Here is an 18,676-nt window from a genome sequence, read left to right as displayed (position 1 = left end):
AGAGCACTCAGTTGAGCAAGAGGAGGAACCACTGCAGCAGGCAAATGCGGGAGAACATTGCGGAGACAGTCAGCAGCAGCAGTGACACAACAGGTCTACTCTCCACAGTCTCACATCAATCCACTCAGTTATCCACTCAGTCAGCCACTTAGCCAGAGCACTCAGTTGAGCAAGAGGAGGAACCACTGCAGCAGGCAAATGCGGAGAACATTGCGGAGACAGTCAGCAGCAGCGGTGACACAACAGACCTGCTCTCCACGATCTCACACCAATCCACTCAGTCAGCTACTCAGCCAGTCACTCAGTCTGATATTCTGCAAGAGGAGGAATAATGCACTACGGAGAGAATTGCAGCAGCAGTGACACAACAGACCTGCTCTCCACGATCTCACATCAGCCCGATACTCAGTAAGAGGAGGAACCACTGCAGCAGGCAAATGCGGAGAACATTGCGGAGACAGTCAGCAGCAGCAGTGACACAACAGGTCTACTCTCCACAGTCTCACATCAATCCACTCAGTTATCCACTCAGTCAGCCATTTAGCCAGAGCACTCAGTTGAGCAAGAGGAGGAACCACTGCAGCAGGCAAATGCGGAGAACATTGCGGAGACAGTCAGCAGCAGCAGTGACACAACAGACCTGCTCTCCACGATCTCACACCAATCCACTCAGTCAGCTACTCAGCCAGTCACTCAGCCAATCACTCAACAAGAGGAGGAGCAATGCAGTACGGAGAATTTTGCGGAGATAGTCAGCAGCAGCAGTGACACAACAGGTCTACTCTCCACAGTCTCATATCAATCCACTCAGTTATTCACTCAGTCAGCCACTTAGCCAAAGCACTCAGTTAAGCAAGAGGAGGAACTACAACAGACAAATGCGGAGAACACTGCGGAGATACCAAGCGACAACAAGGCCACCATCATCAAGAACACGGCTCAGCTCTCCACAATCCCACGACATATGCTCTCCACGATCCCACGTCAAATCACCACTCAGCAGGCGGAGAACGACACTACAATTTGGCCTGCTATATCCGCGTGCCTAGGCAATATCATATTGTAGTACATCACTGCAATAAGCACACAAGAGAAGGATCTACTACGTCGATCACAGCCAATTAAACCTCTGCAGGCAGGGGTCATCTATCGGACGATGCATATTTGGACGAATTGAAACCGTCCGATATCTTGTTTCGACAGCCATTTCATTAATCGAAAGCTTTCATTCCAGCAGGAGATTTCGTGGGATACACACCACTAATTAGCCCGGTGTCTCCATTTCTTTCCGGCATTCGAAAAACTATGCATGCATACTTCTTGCCATGAGGACATGGCATTTCTCTATTTTTTGTGGGCAATTATTATGAGATGCCTGCGGGCACATAGATTAATCAACATCTTTTACATCACACGCATATATAAGTCAAATCACAATGACTCCTTAACATCGGTCTGCTCGTACTTCACTGGGGGGATATATCTATAACGTGATGTAGTGGCGATCACAGCCTAATAGCCTAGCAATATGACTGTAAAGGTCGTCGCAACGAGGGCCCCATCATTGGAGGAGTTCATGAGGTATATATGTGGTGAAAGAAGAAGAATAAGTGAAATTCAAAGAGATTTGTGACTCTTCGGCAAAGGTTTCGCCGAAATCCGTGATATTGCCTAATCGGGTTAGCGGTAGAAGGGTAGGGCTGTTCCCGCTTTGAATCATTCTTTTGAAATTCGTTGCTAAACCTGTCTACGGGTTTTTTTTTTTTTTTTCCCCCTCCAAAAGGGGCCCCCCCCGGCCCCCCCCCCCCCCCCCAAACCTTTTTTAAAAAAGGGGGTTTTTTTTTGGGGGGGGGGGGGGGGGTGGTCAAAAAAACCTACCGAAAAAGAACGCCAGGGGTCTCGAAACAAGTTCGCTAAGCGGTTTACCGGCTCCATTGACAAGCGATATGACTCCTACATTCAAGAGTGAGAGGGGGAGGGGAGGAGAGGAAGGTTTTTTTTTTTTTTTTTTTTTTTTTTATATAAAAATTTTGGGGGGGGGGGAAAAAATTTTTTTTACCCCTTTCTCAGTCATATCGGACCCAGCCCCAGCACGTTTTTTGGAGCTTTCCAGCCATTCCACATACCACAATATCACCAAGTCCAGCAGCTTTCTTAGCACCAGCCGATACACCTCAAAGCAGTTCCATGGTATCATGCTAGATACCGAAGCCCGCCTTTTTTCTTTTGGTTGAACCGTTAAACCAAAAGCCTATATGAGGGAACTTCGATACACAACTGGATGTCAGTGCTGGTAGCATCACCGCCCAATTTGGGATTGGGACGGAAAAAATTAATTTTAATTTTTTTTTTTTTTTTTTTTTGTTTTTTTGCTTTTTTTTTTTCTGCTTCCCCCCCCTCCTCTTTTTTTTTTTTTTTTTTTTTATTTTTTTTTTTTTTTTTATTATTTTAACCCCAAATTTTTTTTTTTTTTTTTTTTTTTTTTTTTTTTTTTTTTTCCTTTTCCCCCCCCTCCTTTTTTTTTTTTTTTTTTTTTTTTTTTTTATTTTCTTTCCACCCACTTACTTTTTTTTTTTTTTTTTTTTTTTTTTTTTTTTTTCTTTTATTTTTTTTTTTTTTTTTATATTTGGAAACTTGGTTACTCCGCCCCCCCCCCCCCTTTACATTTTTTAAACTATTTTCTTTTTCCTTTTTTTTTTTCAACTCCCCTCCCCCCCCGGTTTTTTTTTTTTTTTTTTACAGGGGGGGAATAATTTTTTTTTTATCCCCCTATTTTTTTTTTCCTCCTCCTTTTTTTGGGGGGGCCCCTTTTTTAAATTTTTTGGGGGGGGAACTTCATTTCAGGCCGCCCGATGGCTAACGAATATGACTGCCTCCCACACATGGGACATGCTCAGACTATGCTGGATAGACGTATATGTCGGACCTCCAGATGTCATTGTCCATGACGCTGGGACTAACTTTGACAGTACCGAGTTTAGGCAAAACGCCAGAACTCTGAGCATTCAAACGAAATGCGTACCAGTTGAGGCCGCTAATTCTATCGGCCTAGTGGAACGATATCACACTCCATTGAGACGAGCCTATTTGATAATCACTGCGGAACTGGAGAACCAAGGCATTGGAAAGGAGATCCGCCTACAAATGGCTGTCAAGGCTGTCAACGATACAGCCGGATACAATGGCCTCGTTCCCACATTGCTGGTTTTTGGAACCTTCCCCCGTATCACAAACGACGATGCACCCACTTTGTCTACTACCGAGAGGGCAAAAGCTATCAACATAGCAATGACCGAAGTTGCAAAACTCCACGCTAAGAGACAGGTCAATGACGCCCTACATCAGCGAAACGGCCCCCAGACGATGAGAATGCACGATACTCCAATTGGTTCCCCGGTACTGGTCTGGAGAACGCATCAAAAGAAGTGGACCGGACCATACAAATTGCTAACCACTTCTCGAGAGACATGCACCGTCGAATTACCAAATGGTCCTACTGATTTTCGAGTCACTATCGTCAAGCCATATTTGGAAGAAACAGACACCCCAATCGAGTCTCCCGAGTCCCCCGAACAAGAATCTCCACAGTCAGACGATACTCAACACGAAAATAACGATAATTAAGACCATCAAGATTCTTCTCAGGACGCTCTACTACGTTATAACCCTCCTTAACGTCGATATATTTCCGCCTATTTTCGAAACTCTATTAATATCACGATCTACATATCTAAGTCCATGCCACAGCCACCTTCACCGAACTTCCAGGCATCCCGGCAAAAAGAACTCAGTGGACTACTTGAAAAGGGTGTATTTGAGATCATGAAGACCGAAGATGTCCCCGCAGGAGCACGGATATTTAGTAGTCGTTTTATAGACCAAATCAAGAATAAGGGTATCGAGAAAGCCTTCGAGAAGTCGCGACTAGTAGTACAAGCATTTAATAACTCGGAGAAGCATGGGATCCTCACCCAGGCCCCTACCATTCAACGGGCCAGTCAACGGCTTATTATCGCCCTGGCGTTAGCTATCCCACAGCTATCTCTATAACTACGCGACATTACTCAGGCATACACGCAATCTTAATTCGAGTTAACTAGAGATATCTTTATTTTTACCCTAGCTGAAATAGGACTATTCTCAAGAACGATACTCCGTGTCATTCTCCCCCTCTATGGAATTGCTGAGTCCGGTACCCACTGGTTCCAGACATATCATAAGCACCATGTGGAGAAGCTGGGAATGACCCCATCTACATTCGACACTTGCCTACTGTTCAACAACGATATGACAGCAATTATCGGCCTGCAAACTGATGACTCTCTCATTGCTGGTACCACTGAGTTCATGGACCTAGAGTCACGAGAGCTGCATGCCGCTGGACTATTGGCTAGACCATGTGAGAAACTTACTCCGGAACAACCCCTGGAATTCAATGGATTTGTCATCACTCTCGGGGATAACATAAAAATTAGCCAACACAAACAGGCAAAGAAGATCCAATTGCTCCCAAAGTCATTCACAAAAGAGCAATACGTCGCCCAGAGAGCCCGGGGAGCGTACGTTGTAACGGTATCGCAGCCACAAGCTGCATTTGCCTTATCATACGCCGCTCAGATCACGGACCTTACCCACGACGACGCTCAGTACCTAAACCGCTGTCTTTCATGGTAAATGGAAGGAAGAGGCCTCACATTCGTCAAATTAGATATAACGTCTCTAAGAATTATGGCTTTTACGGATTCGTCATTCACCAACAATAAAGACCTCTCTTCCCAAATCGGCTATATAATAGCCCTAGCTAACGCTTAAAATAAGGCTAATATCATTTATTAGCAATCGATTAAATGCCGCCGAGTCACTAAAAGCGTATTAGCCTCCGAACTTTACGTATTATCCCTGGGATTCGACGTTGCAGCCACCATAAAATCTACTTTGGATTAAATCTTCTCTGGTACTCCCCAGGGGAAGATACCTCTTTCTATGTGTATAGACTCGAAATCTCTATACGAATATCTTGTCAAGCTAGGGATAACACAAGAGAAAAGACTAATGATAGACATTCTATATCTAAAACAGTCGTATAAACGACGGAAAATCACCGAGATCCTATAAATTAGAGGAGATAAGAATTCAGCTGATTCAATAACAAAGGATAAGGGATGTGACGCACTACAACGTCTAGTGGATACGAATCACCTGGAACTGGATCTAGAAGGCTGGGTGGAAAGACAAGACACTGATATTGACCAATAGGAAGCCGTCTTAGCGCAGTGCTACTAGAAATACGCCTAGCATAACCGGATCTACGCCCACTGCAGCAGAGGGAGTAATTGCGGTTATGGGGGTTACGGAGAAGGAATGTAACATATGAATAGCCTCATTTTCTATTTTTTGCCAGTGTTGGAACGACTCAACACTCGCTACCACTAGTACCCATTCGGTCTAGTCATGGGTATATGAAGGCATTCTCTGTACATAGATATCCTTCTTCCTTAGACATCATTAAGAATACCATATCTAGTGATAAGTCTCATTATAGCAGTAACTGCATACCCAGGTATTACCAACACTATGAGTCCCTTGACCATCAAGGAGTGCAGGATGTCGAAGCATTGCAGCCGGTATATGTCGACAGCGAAGTGGCCGTCGGTAAAAGGACGGCGGTCGTGGAGTACCATATCCCGCCAAGTGTTTCGGCGTCTTTTTGGTATACCTCTTTTGCAGTCTCAGCTGCTCGGCCGTGCGCTCGGGTGTTCGCTTAGGATATGGGGTTGGGGGGCATAATCGCTCCCTCTCTGTGGGTGGGACCGTGCATGTAGGACAGTGTCTGCCGCTCAAGATTGAAGTAACCATCGCCTGTTCCTCGTAGTCCAGTGTCATAGCAGCCAGTATTGGATGACACCTTCGAGTCAGGCCGTCCGCGCATTGTATGTTGACACCATGTTCGGAGTGTTCTTTGATTGCTGAATACACTTCGTCAGCAGATAGCATGCCGCGAGAGCACGAGAAGTTACCTTCGGTCATCAAACCCAAGGCGTAGTGGTAGACCTGGGCCTTGGCTTCTTTTTCCGCAACAATCGGTATCATTCCCAGAATCGCCATACCCGGTCTACTATGCGCGCGTCGCGCGTCTCGTTGAAGGTTCCCAATCGTGATGTAGACCGGCCAAGCATGTTGGTCCCCGTGCATCCGGGAGAGATGAGTTTTGTCCGATGCCAAAATGATGGGAACGACGGTAGAGCCATCAGGTAGCTTGTCCTGCGTTTCCCACCACCAATCCGCGGTATGCATCTCGCTGTAGACTCTCGCTCCATTAGCGTTCCTTTGGCGTACAGGTCGATAATATAGGCTCGTGCTGAAAGGTTCGTGTGCTAGAAACGCTTTGATGATGCTTACAATGTCGAAGTAAATGACGTGGTATGTCTTCGACCCCAATTCGGGTCCGGAGTTGTGAATTTCAAAAGACTGGCTGGTCCAGCCGCCGTCGATGCCACCGCCACGCATGTTCTGCATCTTACACCTCAATGATTTCGCGCCGTCAAAGCTACAGCCGTCTCGGAATCGCTGCAAATGGACGTCGCGAAAGAACTTATCAATGTCACCGTCGGAGAGTCCCGACTCAAGGAACCACAGCGCCAGCGCATAATCTTCCCGGGATTCAAATGGATTCCAAAAATTGTCCGTGTCGGACATCGACCCGACGTCCGACCCAGTCCGGTAATTGGACATCGATTCCATTTGACTAAGAGGCTTCGATCCGGATTGTAGTTCCACCGGCCTCCCAGCGCCCCGCTCTCCCGGATACGGTTCTACAGAGTCAACTGTCAAAGACGAAATTGTAGTACTGCAACTTGAGCCTATTGCAGAGGTGGGGGTTGCTGTTGTCTCATCATCCAGGTTCATTGTTTGCACCGCGTTTGTCCCCTCTTCCCCTATCTCCTGCTCGTCCAATTGCTGCCATGGTATCGAATCCGCAGTCGTATCACCTTCGGGTGGATGTGTGTCTCCTTCTCTTACGGTGATCAGAGCTGTCAGATTGTTGATGCTGCCAACTATGTCGCGGTCCGTGGTATCGAAAGACGCGTGTGGAAGGATCGGTTTTCGCTTTCTGCAACCTCGTAGGTGTCTGGTGAGTCCACTGCCATTTTTGCATTGTTTTTTGCAGAAGCGACACACTCGATGCATATTCTCTCATCTGTTATTGATCAATCGCAAGATACGCGTTCTTCAGCAACCGGCAACGTGTTAACGCCTTGGCGAACGCACACTACTACTCTAGCCTTGCTTATCGCGAAGCCCAATTTCAACTTCATGTTCTTCATGGTCATACAAAAGATGTCCATGAATCCATGTATAAAAAACATCTTGCATTAATGGGCATTTGTAAAAAGGAAGGGTCTACAACGAGCTGTCCAGGGGAGGGATGCTTTCATTGCTTTTGAACGTTCCTCCGTATTTAATGCGTACATGGTTAAAGCGCTTTCATATGTGTAAAACTGCGTTTATATATTCACTCCAAAACAGTAAAGCCGCCTGCAGAGCATATGATTTAGGGGCATACATTTTGCATAAAAGAAACCAATTTTGCTTTGATTTAAACCGTTTGATTTAGATAGCAGTGCCTCTGAAAATGGTCTCAAGTGTTGCAAAAGAAATACACTGGGTCTATTCATCGTTACCCACAATGCGTGGCCATTTTGTTGTGTTCAGCTAGCTAATATATCTTCACATTGGGACGAAAGCCTTTCAGGCACAAACGACCGGAGCCGAACGAACCATCAAGAGCCGCACATGTCCGGAGAGAAGACGATCTGATTGATCGATTTTTGCAGGTACAAAGAAGAAAGAAGGTTGGTGTATCTGCTGAAAAAGGAACTCGACTGTCTGCTGATCGGCCGAAGAGTGGACGAAAATTGTGCAGGCACAGCATCCATTAGCCGCTATGCCTTGCTATCACCTCTCGTGCCGAAGAGTCAAAACGAGCATCAGTTTCCGAAATACTGATTACCGAAGTAATCATTGCCGCTCAAACCCTGCCGAAGGTTGTTGGTCCCGAAATTGCCAGCAGAGAACAGATCTCAGGAAATCCATGCCATCGTCAAATAAATTTGCATCCCCAGCAGATGCAGCAGCGAAATTCGCACTCCCATTATCGACATACGCGTTGCTGATTTCAACGCTGGCCGAAGCTCCTGCCGAAGTTCCTGCTGGTGATTGGTTGAAGTTAGTCGAAGATGCGGTGTGCTGGTGTTTAGTTGAGGCTATCGAGGTAGCCATTGGCAAAGTCAGCGCCGGCCGAAGTCTGCTTGTGATTGGTTGAAGTTAGTCGAAGATGCGGTGTGTATTCCGGGAAAGTTGCCTGAAGCTGATAGGGGACCGACGGACGAATTCACTCGAGCGGCGAAGAGTGAATCACTAACGCCGGATGTCCGACTCGAACCCTATGGCCTCATTTGAATTTCTTTCACCTCACATCTCACTTGATCTAACGCGCGTTTTCTTACCACCGCATTGTACATACCATCATGTCGATACCCATGCTTTCTCCAAACGATATGCTTGCAATAGCAGCGCCTACCGAAACCGATTTCTACCTCAAAATCGGCGTCGCCAAGTTAGGCGTCCCCGCGAACCGAGATAACATCCGCAAAGGACTCCGATTTTCAGAGCCCATGTTCAAAGCGGTGGAAGAGGAGTTCTCGCGCCGACTAAGACATGAAGGCCTTTGGGGAAAGCCCATAGGACCGCATAAGGGAAAGGTTGATACCATCGTGAGCGAGACTATCCAGTCGCTGCCCATTCCCAATCATGTAGCCGCGCAAGACCCCAGCTTCCTCCTCAAATCCTTGCATAAATTGATCTCATTGATCAACGAGGCGCCTACGAAGCAAGAGAAGCGATCACTCAAGAGGGAATCGACGGAAACGCAGGAAGACGGACATGCGAAGACCCAGAAGCTCTCAACGACCGAGAGATTGGCAAACCCCTACCAATCCAGCAGACCATCGACCGAAAACCCCCCTAGCATTGACTCCCTCCAACTCATCATCACCGACAACCTGAACGAGTGCAAGCTCGTCTCTGTTCAGAAGTTGATGGATGATCCAACAGTAACCTCTCGGTTCTGGGAGCAACTCAGCCTCAAAGCTCTCATCACCCATCTTCGGTCGAAACGGTTCTGGGGCGATACCGACGAAAATCCTATGGCACCATCCCGTCTAACCTACAGAGTGGACAATGCGAGCTCGGCCGTGGATGACGATGATGACTTACAAGAGGCGTGCAAGTATTGGGAGCGAGTACGTGCATCCGAGTGGCGGATGTTCTTGCAGCGCGCAATCAAAGGTTCATTAATCTCGCTTCCCCACGTTGACGATGAGCACTGACATTAATTCTAGCTTCGATCGAGACGTCAGACATCGGAGCCAGTGTCTTCGGAACTTCGCGAGACTTGTCGGTACGCTCACGTCCCCAATCTCAACGGCCCCCTGGGACACTCGAGCGTCCAGCCTTTCCTCCTATTGAGCGGAAGCAAGTCTCGAAGTTCCCAACCTCTCCCAGACTTGCTGATGCCCCGCCTCAACCCAAACCTGCTGAAACTCCGCTTTCTCCCCATTCTGCTATCGCTCCGCCTCCGATCTCACCACCCAACCCACTTAATACCCACGAAGGGAATGAGACAGATTCCCGACTCATCAGCATCAGCTCGGACGAGGGTGACCCTCGGCCACAAGTCCGTCGCCGTTCCCCACAAAAGAAGTCCGTCAATGATCCAACAGGCAACGCCGCCGTGCTTGAAACTTACAAGAGCAATGACGCGCTCCCGCCATGGGAGGGGAGGCGTCTGACAGTAGGAGATACTATACCAGTGGAGCTCTCAATCAAGCAAGATCACGCCCTTCGATCAGCTGACTCTTACGACATTGAGATCGGTGAGATTATGAGTCAAAGAAAGGTGCAGGATGATATGGAGGCCGGCGATGGAGACCTGGCATTAGAGTATGTATTCGAGTACTATCAGTCATCTGTTCTTCATGCTAATTGATGTGATAGAAAGGCAAAGCTCGGTGAGGAAGGGAGGTCTCAGTGGTCCGAGATAACTCGGCAAATCATGGAGCAAGTCTTGCAGCTCAACCGTGATGACACAAGCACCGACAATACCCGAACATCAAGTGAGCCTAACAGCTACCTACTACTGCTCATAAACGCGTTGGAAGGCCCTCAAAAAGAGCCCGAACGGATACGTCCTCCCCTACATACTCCTCCCAAGCCAGCGGTAGATGGGTTAAACTAACATTCAAATATTGTAGTCACACCAAACGCGTCCGGACGTCATATGCTCTCCACGATTCCACATCAAATCATCACTCAGCAAGCGGAGAACACCACTGTAACTTGGCCTGTCATCCCCACTGCCTTGAGGAGTAAGAGGAGGAACTACAACAGGCAAATGCGGAGAACACTGCGGAGAAACCAAGCGGCAACAAGGCCACCATCGTCAAGAACACGGCTCAGCTCTCCAAGATCCCACGTCATATGCTCTCCACGGTTCCACATCAAATCATCACTCAGCAAGCGGAGAACACCACTGCAACTTGGCCGTTCCACATCAAATCATCACTCAGCAAGCGGAGAACACCACTGCAACTTGGCCTCTTATCCCCACTACATTGAGGAGCAAGAGGAGGAACTACAACAGGCAAATGCGGAGAACACTGCGGAGAAATCAAGCGGCAACAAGGCCACCATCGTCAAGAACACGGCTCAGCTCTCCAAGATCCCACGTCATATCAGTCATCCACTCAGTCAGCCACTCAGCTAGCCACTCAGTCTAATACTCTACAAGAGGTGGAGCAAGAGGAGGAACTACAACAGGCAAATGCGGAGAACACTGCGGAGAAACCAAGCGGCAACAAGGCCACCATCGTCAAGAACACGGCTCAGCTCTCCAAGATCCCACGTCATATGCTCTCCACGGTTCCACATCAAATCATCACTCAGCAAGCGGAGAACATCACTGCAACTTAGCCTATCATCCCCACTGCATTAAAAAGTAAGAGGAGGAACTACAACAGGCAAATGCGGAGAACACTGCGGAGAAACCAAGCGGCAACAAGGCCACCATCGTCAAGAACACGGCTCAGCTCTCCAAGATCCCACCTCATATGCTCTCCACGGTTTCACATTAAATTATCACTCCGGAACGATGCATATTTGGACGAATTGAAATCGTCCGATGTCTTGCTCTAACAGCTATTTCATTATTCGAAAGATTTCACTGCGACAGGAGATAATGTGGGATTCACACCACTAATTGGCATGTTGTCTCCATTTCTTTCCGGTGTTTCGATACTTCTTGCCATAAGGACATGGCCTTTCTCTGTTTTTTGTGGGCAATTATTACGCATCAATTCTCCACACTTGATACACCTTCCTAATTAGGCCTTAGCGCGCCTCTCTCCGTACATATGTGTCTGTATGTAGGTCAAAAACGCACAGCAAGCGATTAGAGTTCGATTTGACTTAGAAAAATCCAACTCCATGAATTTAATTCATGGGCCTTTACTTGTATAATAGAATAAAATAGAATTTAATTAAAAAATCTTAAATTTATATAAATAGTTAATTATAAATTTAAGATTATTACGTCTTTTAATTAAACTATCTAAGTTAGCTAATAGCTTACTAGCTCTTTTAAGACTTCTTATTAAAAAAATAGATATACGTTATTTACAATTAAATTAACCTTTTTATTTTCTATTAAAGTTTTAGAATTTTTTCTTTAAATTATAAAACCTAGTTTACGCTTTCTAAAGTTTAAAAAATTAAAAAATTTAATCTTATAAATATTTAAAGATAAGAATTTAAATATCGTCTATTAAAAGTTCGCTTATTGAATTCGCTCGATAGTTCGAATAGCTCTAATTAAAAAATAATAGATATATATTATTAATATATAGAATAACTTTTTCGTTTTTTATTGAATTTTTAAGATTTTTTTTTAATTATAGAGCGAAATTAGGGCTTTCGAATAAAAAAAGATTACTTAAATTTACTCTTATAATTATTAAAGCGTAAGAAATTCAAATATTACTTATTAAAAATTTATTTACTCTATTAAGAATATCTTTTCATATAGGCTTAGATAGTCGAGTAGTAATAATTTCAATAAAATTCGAAACTATACCGCTCCCTTCTCGGTTCGAATCCATAAATCTCCCTTGCTAAAAAATCGTAGAATTGTAAAAATCGTAAAATTCGTAAAATAAATAAGAATTCTATAAATTATAAAAAGAAAAAAAAAGAAAAAGAATAAGTATAAACTATATTAGATATTAAAATTAACTTCTTATTAATTAAATTTTAATTAATTTAGAGTAAATTAACTCTCTATAAATCTATTATTAATATATCTTCTTTTTTTTCTATTAAAATCTTTTAATTTCTTCTTAAATTATAGAATAAAATTTACGCTTTTAAATAAATCAAAAACTTTAAAATTCGATTATATAGTTCTAAGTAAATCTTAAATTAAAATATTCTCACTCTTCGAAAGTCGAATTCAATCTCGAAACTAAATTTAAGAATTAATTACTACTTATAAATTTAATATATAAATTTAAACTTATTAATATATAAAAACTTTATAAAATATTCGAAGTCTTTATATTTAATAAAGGTATATTATTTATCTTCGACGTCTAAAATCTCTTATATAAGAACTTAAAAGTCGATATTAAGTTATTTAAAATATATTACTTCTAGATTAATAACTAGATCGAGCGTACTATTAAAGTTATAAAATATTATCTTTATATCTTTATTAATTATATATAAAATAATTAAATAAAGTAAACTTCGAGTATCGAGTTCGCTATAAATAATATTTTCCTCGCGATTACTCTAATTTTACTCTTTCTAATTAATTTTAAATAGAATTCTTTTTTAGCCTTTAAGCTTTTTAAACTATAATCTTTAAATTATATTACTTAAGTCTATATTAAGTTAATTATACTAATAAGTTTATTAAAAAGATAAAAGAGATTATTAATTACTTAAGTTATTTATAAATTCTTTATTAATAAAGAACGTCGCTCTTATACTCGATATCTTATAGAAGATATAATATAACTTAATACTAAGAATCTAAATATCGCTCGCTTTATTATAAAATTCGATAATCGTTAAACCTAATGCTGTCATGGGCCTTGACGCTACTTGCGTCAAGGCTCCGACATCGTATGTGTTACGTTAGGGTCCCTTTTAGGGTCTAGTTTCAATGACGTACCTCGTATGTCTAGGGGCTTGGGGACATAGGTCTACTTCGCATACCTCGGAGTTTTAGTATTTCTTAGAGATTAGTTCTACTATTAAATATACTATTAAACCTCATAACGACTCTACGTCTTTTATAGTCTATATTCGCTAGCTAATCGCTAGTAAACTACGCTCTCATAATAATCGTAACTTAAAACTATTTTTAATTAAACGAGTTTTTATCAAATCTCTAATTATTAAACTTAGTTTTCTCGAGTCTATAATAATTTACTCTATCTTCTATATTAACCTCTTTTAATATATATTCTAAAACTCTTTATCTAATTAGATATTAGAATTTTAAAAACTTATTATAATCGAAAAAGAAGAACGAGTATAATTAGTATATATAATAGAATAAGATAGAGCTAAGCTTACGTTCTCGTCAAAAATTATTATCTCCCGAGGTTTACCCGGCCACTGCTGGCTTCCCACCAAAATACTACTATAGATACTTCTAAATAGTGACTAATGAAGTATAGTATACTCTCTTACACCTCTACACGCAGTTTATATCGTTATAAAGCTACTACGCGTAAGAAAGCCAAGTTCTTCGAAGCCGTCGATATCCGCGATAGTGGAAAAATAGTTAAAGATATATATTTAGATAAGAATATTTTATATAGTATAGGGAAGACTTAGCTACGAATTAGAAAGCTTAAGAGCTCTTTCGATACTAGAAGACTTAAAAAATAGCGTTCTAGACGTCTTTCTAAGGTTGATTAATCTATATATAATACTCTACGTAATATTAATAATTCTATACGCAATTAAAAGCTCGAGCGTTAGCTTTAATACTATAAAATTTTAATTAATTCTCGAACTATATATCGTAATACTTAGAAATATATTAATAATATCTATATATATAAATAACGTATAACTAAATAAATATCTAAAAAGAATATTAAGAAGTAATTAACGTACGGAAATAATTATAAGAGAGATATTATTAAGAGTTTTTAATACTATATTAATTAAACGAATAAGAAGTATTAGAATCTAGGATTTATAAAATCTAGCTATATATTTCGAGACGTAGATATTTCTATAGAGCCTGAAAATACGTAGTTAATACTCTCTCTTTAGAATTGTTAGAAGACAATGTAACTATATTATAATTTGATGTGTGATGTAAAAGATAATGATTATTCTATGGGCCTGCAGGGCAGATATGTGCGGTGCCAAGCCACGCTAGGCCCGATTGGGTGGTGGCTCTGAAGGAGGCCTTGGCGTACCGTGACAACATGCCCGCAAAGAATGAAAAAAAGACACGTCCTCGTGGCTGTATCTCTGGATAGCTGCATTAAGCATGCGCCGTCCATATATCCATGCACCTATCCTTGGCCTATAGCCTCCATATCCTTCGCATGACGAATATAACCGAGCGGAGAGGCGAGTTGAGAGGTGAGAAGAGAGGCGAGAGGGGTGGCGAAAACTGGTGTATTGCTGAGGCGAGGGGAAGGTTCTCCGGAAATACTCCTCTTTGCAAAACCATTTGCGGGAGCGCCCGTTTGGCAGCCACCCCACCAAATTTTCGCCGTGACCACCGCCAAATGTGCGTAAGAGGTATTTCGCATTACATAGACATAGAACCACATTCAAGTAGCCGTTGCAGTAGTCACTGTAGCTATTCAAGTAGATTACAAGTAATTACTATCCAAAAATCGGGCAGAACCTCTGTACAGAGTGGTGAAAAAAAATGGGCTGGGGCACACCAAAATGGAGCTCTATGATTACACTCCCTGCACATGGCGTATCAGACGGCTGGACTGTGCCAGAAACACGTCGTTAAACGACTTATTGACAGATCTTTGTGCGCGAGACTGATCCATAAGGATGTGGTGTAGTGGTGAGGTATGCCCCATGATGTAGCTTCACCGGACCACCTCTTGCCAGCCCATGCTGTCTGCAGTGCTCCCCGTAGTGCTCCCAGCAGTGCTCTGTCCAGTGGTCTCAGTAGTAGTGCTCTGTCCAGTGGTCCCAGCAGTGCTCTGTCCAGTGGTCCCAGTAGTAGTGCTCTGTCCAGTGGTCCCAGTAGCAGTGCTCTGTCCAGTGGTCCCAGTAGTGCTCTCAGTAGTGCTCTGTCCAGTGGTCCCAGTAGTAGTGCTCTGTCCAGTGGTCCCAGTAGTGCTCTCAGTAGTGCTCTGTCCAGTGGTCCCAGTAGTAGTGCTCTGTCCAGTGGTCCCAGTAGTGCTCTCAGTAGTGCTCTGTCCAGTGATCCCAGTAGTAGTGCTCTGTCCAGTGCTCTGTCCAGTGGTCCCAATAGTGCTCTGTCCAGTGATCCCAGTAGTAGTGCTCTATCCAGTGCTCTGTCCAGTGCTCTGTCCAGTGCTCTGTCCAGTGGTCCCAGTAAAGTAGGTAGGTAGGTAGGTAGGTAGGTAGGTAGCTACGCAGCAAGGTAGGTAGATAGGTAGCTGCGCAGCAGTGAAGGTAAGTAGGTAGGTAGGTAGGTAGGTAGGTAGCTGCGCAGCAGTGAAGGTAGGGAGGAGGAGGCAGGTAGGTGGGTGGGTAGGTGGTGGCAAGAGGTAGGTAGGTAGGCGGGCGGGTAGGCAGGTGGGTGGGTTGCCAGCAGTAGGTGGGTAGGTAGGTAGGTATGTAGGTAGGCAGGTATGTAGCTATGTAGTAAGGTAGGTAGATAGGTAGGTAGGTAGCTACGCAGCAAGGTAGGTAGGTAGGTAGCTGCGCAGCAGTGTAGGTAAGTAGGTAGGTAGGTAGGTAGGTAGGTAGGTAGGTAGGTAGCTGCGCAGCAGTGTAGGTAAGTAGGTAGGTAGGTAGGTAGGTAGGTAGGTAAGGCCCCAGTAGTCCAAACCGTCGTCCAAACGCCAGGACTAGTCCAAAATGAAGCTATAAGATGGTCCACAGTCCGTCCAAACGTTGGACCGTCCAAACGTGGACTATTGGTTTGGACTATCAGTCCTGACAGTCCAAGGCTTACAAAGCCTCCAAAGCATCAATTTCAGCGACGTTCTACAATGGTATGTAGATCTTCCTGTAAAGAGGCGAGGTGTGCGAGAGATCCTCTCAAATTCGTCGGATGCTGGCGAGCTTGATTCGGACGTCGAATCGTCCTCCTCTGACTCAGATCTTTCTGGAACATCGATAGGTATGTCAGCGAGTGCGGTATGATCGTTGGAGGGCCGGAAATGGGAGGAGGAGGTCGGTTCTTAGGTTTCTTTGGTTCGACAACTGACGGCGAGTATCTTTGTTTCGTGTGTTCTTCGCCGGCCTCTGAGAGCTGGCCGTGATTTCGCGATAGTGAATGGAGTCTTGAGTATGCTAGGAGCATCTGATAGCTCGGAGTCGCCATTGATGGGCGTCATTGTGGTGTCACCAGTGTGGTTGGTTGTTGAATACTGAAAAATTGAAGATTTCGCTTAGGTTTCTCCGCTTGCTACTAGAAATACGCCTATCATACTCAAATATTCGCAGGCAAATAATCAAAAACCACACCCAAAACTCAACCACCACATTACTAGGACTACTAGGACTACTAGTCTATATGATAGTCCAGAACTTTAGACGGTCCTAGGACCGTCCGAAAATTAGGACCGTCCGTCCAATCAGGTGTTGGACTAGTCTGGACTAATAGTTAATGGTTTGCCACCAAACATTGAGCCTGTAGGTAGGATGTAGGCAGGCAAGTAGGTAGGCAGGTAGGTAGGTAGGCAGGAGGCAGGAGGCAGGAGCTGCGAGCAGGTAGGAAGAGGCAGGAGGAGCAGAGGAGGCAGCAGGCAGGCAGGCAGGCAGGCAGGAGGCAGGCAGTGGAGGCTGGCAGCATGAGGCAAGCAGGCAGGCAGGCAGGAGGCAGGCAGGCAGGCAGGAAGGAGGAGAAGGCAGGAGGCACACGCACAAGCACCCACCCACCCACCCACCCACCCACCCACCCACCCACCCACCCACCCACCCACCCACCCACCCACCCACCCACCCACCCACCCACCCACCCACCCACCCACCCACCCACCCACCCACCCACCCACCCACCCACCCACCCACCCACCCACCCACCCACCACCTACCTGTGCGCGCCACCCACCCACCTACCTACCTACACTACTGCGCACCTACCTACCTACCTACTATGTCTAGTGCTCCCGGTACTACTTCCAGTAGTGCTCTGTCTAATTACTTTCAGTAGTGCGCTATCCAGTACTTCCAGTACTACTCTCCGTAGTGCTCTGTCAATTGCTCTCAGTACTAAAGTAGTACTGAGAGCACTGGATACGCACTGCACTACTGAGAGTACTGGACAGAGCACTACTGGGAGCACTACGGGGAGCACTACTGGGACCACTGGACAGAGCACTACTGGGAGCACTGGACAGAGCACTACTGGGAGTAGTACTGAGAGTGGTACTGGAAGCACTGAATGGAGCACTACTAGCAATATTGGGAAAGCATTGCGGTGGTATAGCGATAGCGATAGCGTGGCTGTGGAGGTCTAAAAAAAGCTACATCAAGTTCTTCGGCAATTGGACTATATACGGCTTCATATTTAGACGAATCTACAGCTAACCTACAGCTATCTACCACGAATTTGGCTTCTGCGTACATTTGGCGGTGGTCACGGCGAAAATTTGGTGGGGTGGCTGCCAAACGGGCGCTCCCGCAAATGGTTTTGCAAAGAGGAGTATGCATAGTGGCCTGGTGTGGAATTGTGGAGAGAGTGCCCTCTTGAATAGGACTGCTGCTGCTGGCGATGCTCTGTTTCTCCGCAATGTTCTCCGTATTTTCTCCACAGTTTTCTCCGCAATTTTCTCCATCTTTGCCTGTTGCAATGGCCTATGGCCTATGCTCTTGTTCCTGCTTTGGTGGCTGTGCCGGCTTTGGCGCTATGACTGATTGCTTTTGCCGTGGCGGTAGTGTGCCAAAGTGCTTGTCGAGTGCCTTCAAGCCTTGTCGAGCACGTCTTCTATAAGCTTGATAATGGAGCGGACTTACTCTGCTGAGAAGCCAGGAATAAGGCTGCTAAATGCCATGGTGATATCGAGTGGCCTAGTGAAAGGATCGACGTGGACGATATCGTGTAGGGACTCGTGGGACTATAAGTACTAATATAGGAGCGTACTTGGTGTTAAGGTAGGTGGGGTCCTAGGGGAGAAGTAGACAACTGATATGGGAGCGAAATAACTTAATAGACGCCTATTGAATAATCTTCAGATATTGCTATTATGTTATTAGAAGATAATATAACTATATCATAATTTGATATGTGGTGTAAAAGATAATAATTATTCTATAGACCTATAGGGTAGATATGTACGGTGTTAAGTTACGCTAGGCTCGATTAAGTAATAACTCTAAAGGAGATCTTAGCGTATCGTAGTAAGAATATTAAGATTTATATCTCGAT

General features: G+C 44.5%; 4 protein-coding genes across 4 annotated transcripts; 2 read left to right on the top strand and 2 right to left on the bottom strand.

The window, feature by feature from the left end:
* Positions 1–5,520: 5,520 nt before the first annotated feature.
* HO173_012247 (uncharacterized protein) lies at positions 5,521–7,188 on the bottom strand (the record flags this gene model as incomplete). The annotated part of the gene is made up of 1 exon (XM_037314119.1): positions 5,521–7,188. The coding sequence occupies one exon, from the start codon at positions 7,186–7,188 to the stop codon at positions 5,521–5,523; it is 1,668 nt and encodes a 555-aa protein (XP_037158998.1).
* A 1,340-nt stretch (positions 7,189–8,528) lies between these two features.
* HO173_012246 (uncharacterized protein) lies at positions 8,529–11,031 on the top strand (the record flags this gene model as incomplete). Its single annotated transcript, XM_037314118.1, has 5 exons — positions 8,529–9,348; positions 9,402–10,002; positions 10,057–10,175; positions 10,314–10,808; positions 10,850–11,031. 5 exons carry the CDS (start codon positions 8,529–8,531, stop codon positions 11,029–11,031), a joined length of 2,217 nt encoding a protein of 738 aa, XP_037158997.1.
* A 4,148-nt stretch (positions 11,032–15,179) lies between these two features.
* Positions 15,180–15,689, top strand: HO173_012245 (uncharacterized protein; the record flags this gene model as incomplete). Its single annotated transcript, XM_037314117.1, has 1 exon — positions 15,180–15,689. The coding sequence occupies one exon, from the start codon at positions 15,180–15,182 to the stop codon at positions 15,687–15,689; it is 510 nt and encodes a 169-aa protein (XP_037158996.1).
* A 590-nt stretch (positions 15,690–16,279) lies between these two features.
* Positions 16,280–16,643, bottom strand: HO173_012244 (uncharacterized protein; the record flags this gene model as incomplete). Its single annotated transcript, XM_037314116.1, has 2 exons — positions 16,280–16,411; positions 16,515–16,643. 2 exons carry the CDS (start codon positions 16,641–16,643, stop codon positions 16,280–16,282), a joined length of 261 nt encoding a protein of 86 aa, XP_037158995.1.
* Positions 16,644–18,676: the final 2,033 nt, after the last annotated feature.

The sequence above is a fragment of the Letharia columbiana genome (genome assembly GCF_014066305.1).
Source record: "Letharia columbiana isolate WasteWater2 chromosome Unknown Sc0000076_s0, whole genome shotgun sequence".
Classification (NCBI taxonomy): Eukaryota; Fungi; Ascomycota; class Lecanoromycetes; order Lecanorales; family Parmeliaceae; genus Letharia; species Letharia columbiana.
Note: the sequence above shows the minus strand (reverse complement) of the source record. Positions and strands in the feature narration are given on the sequence as shown.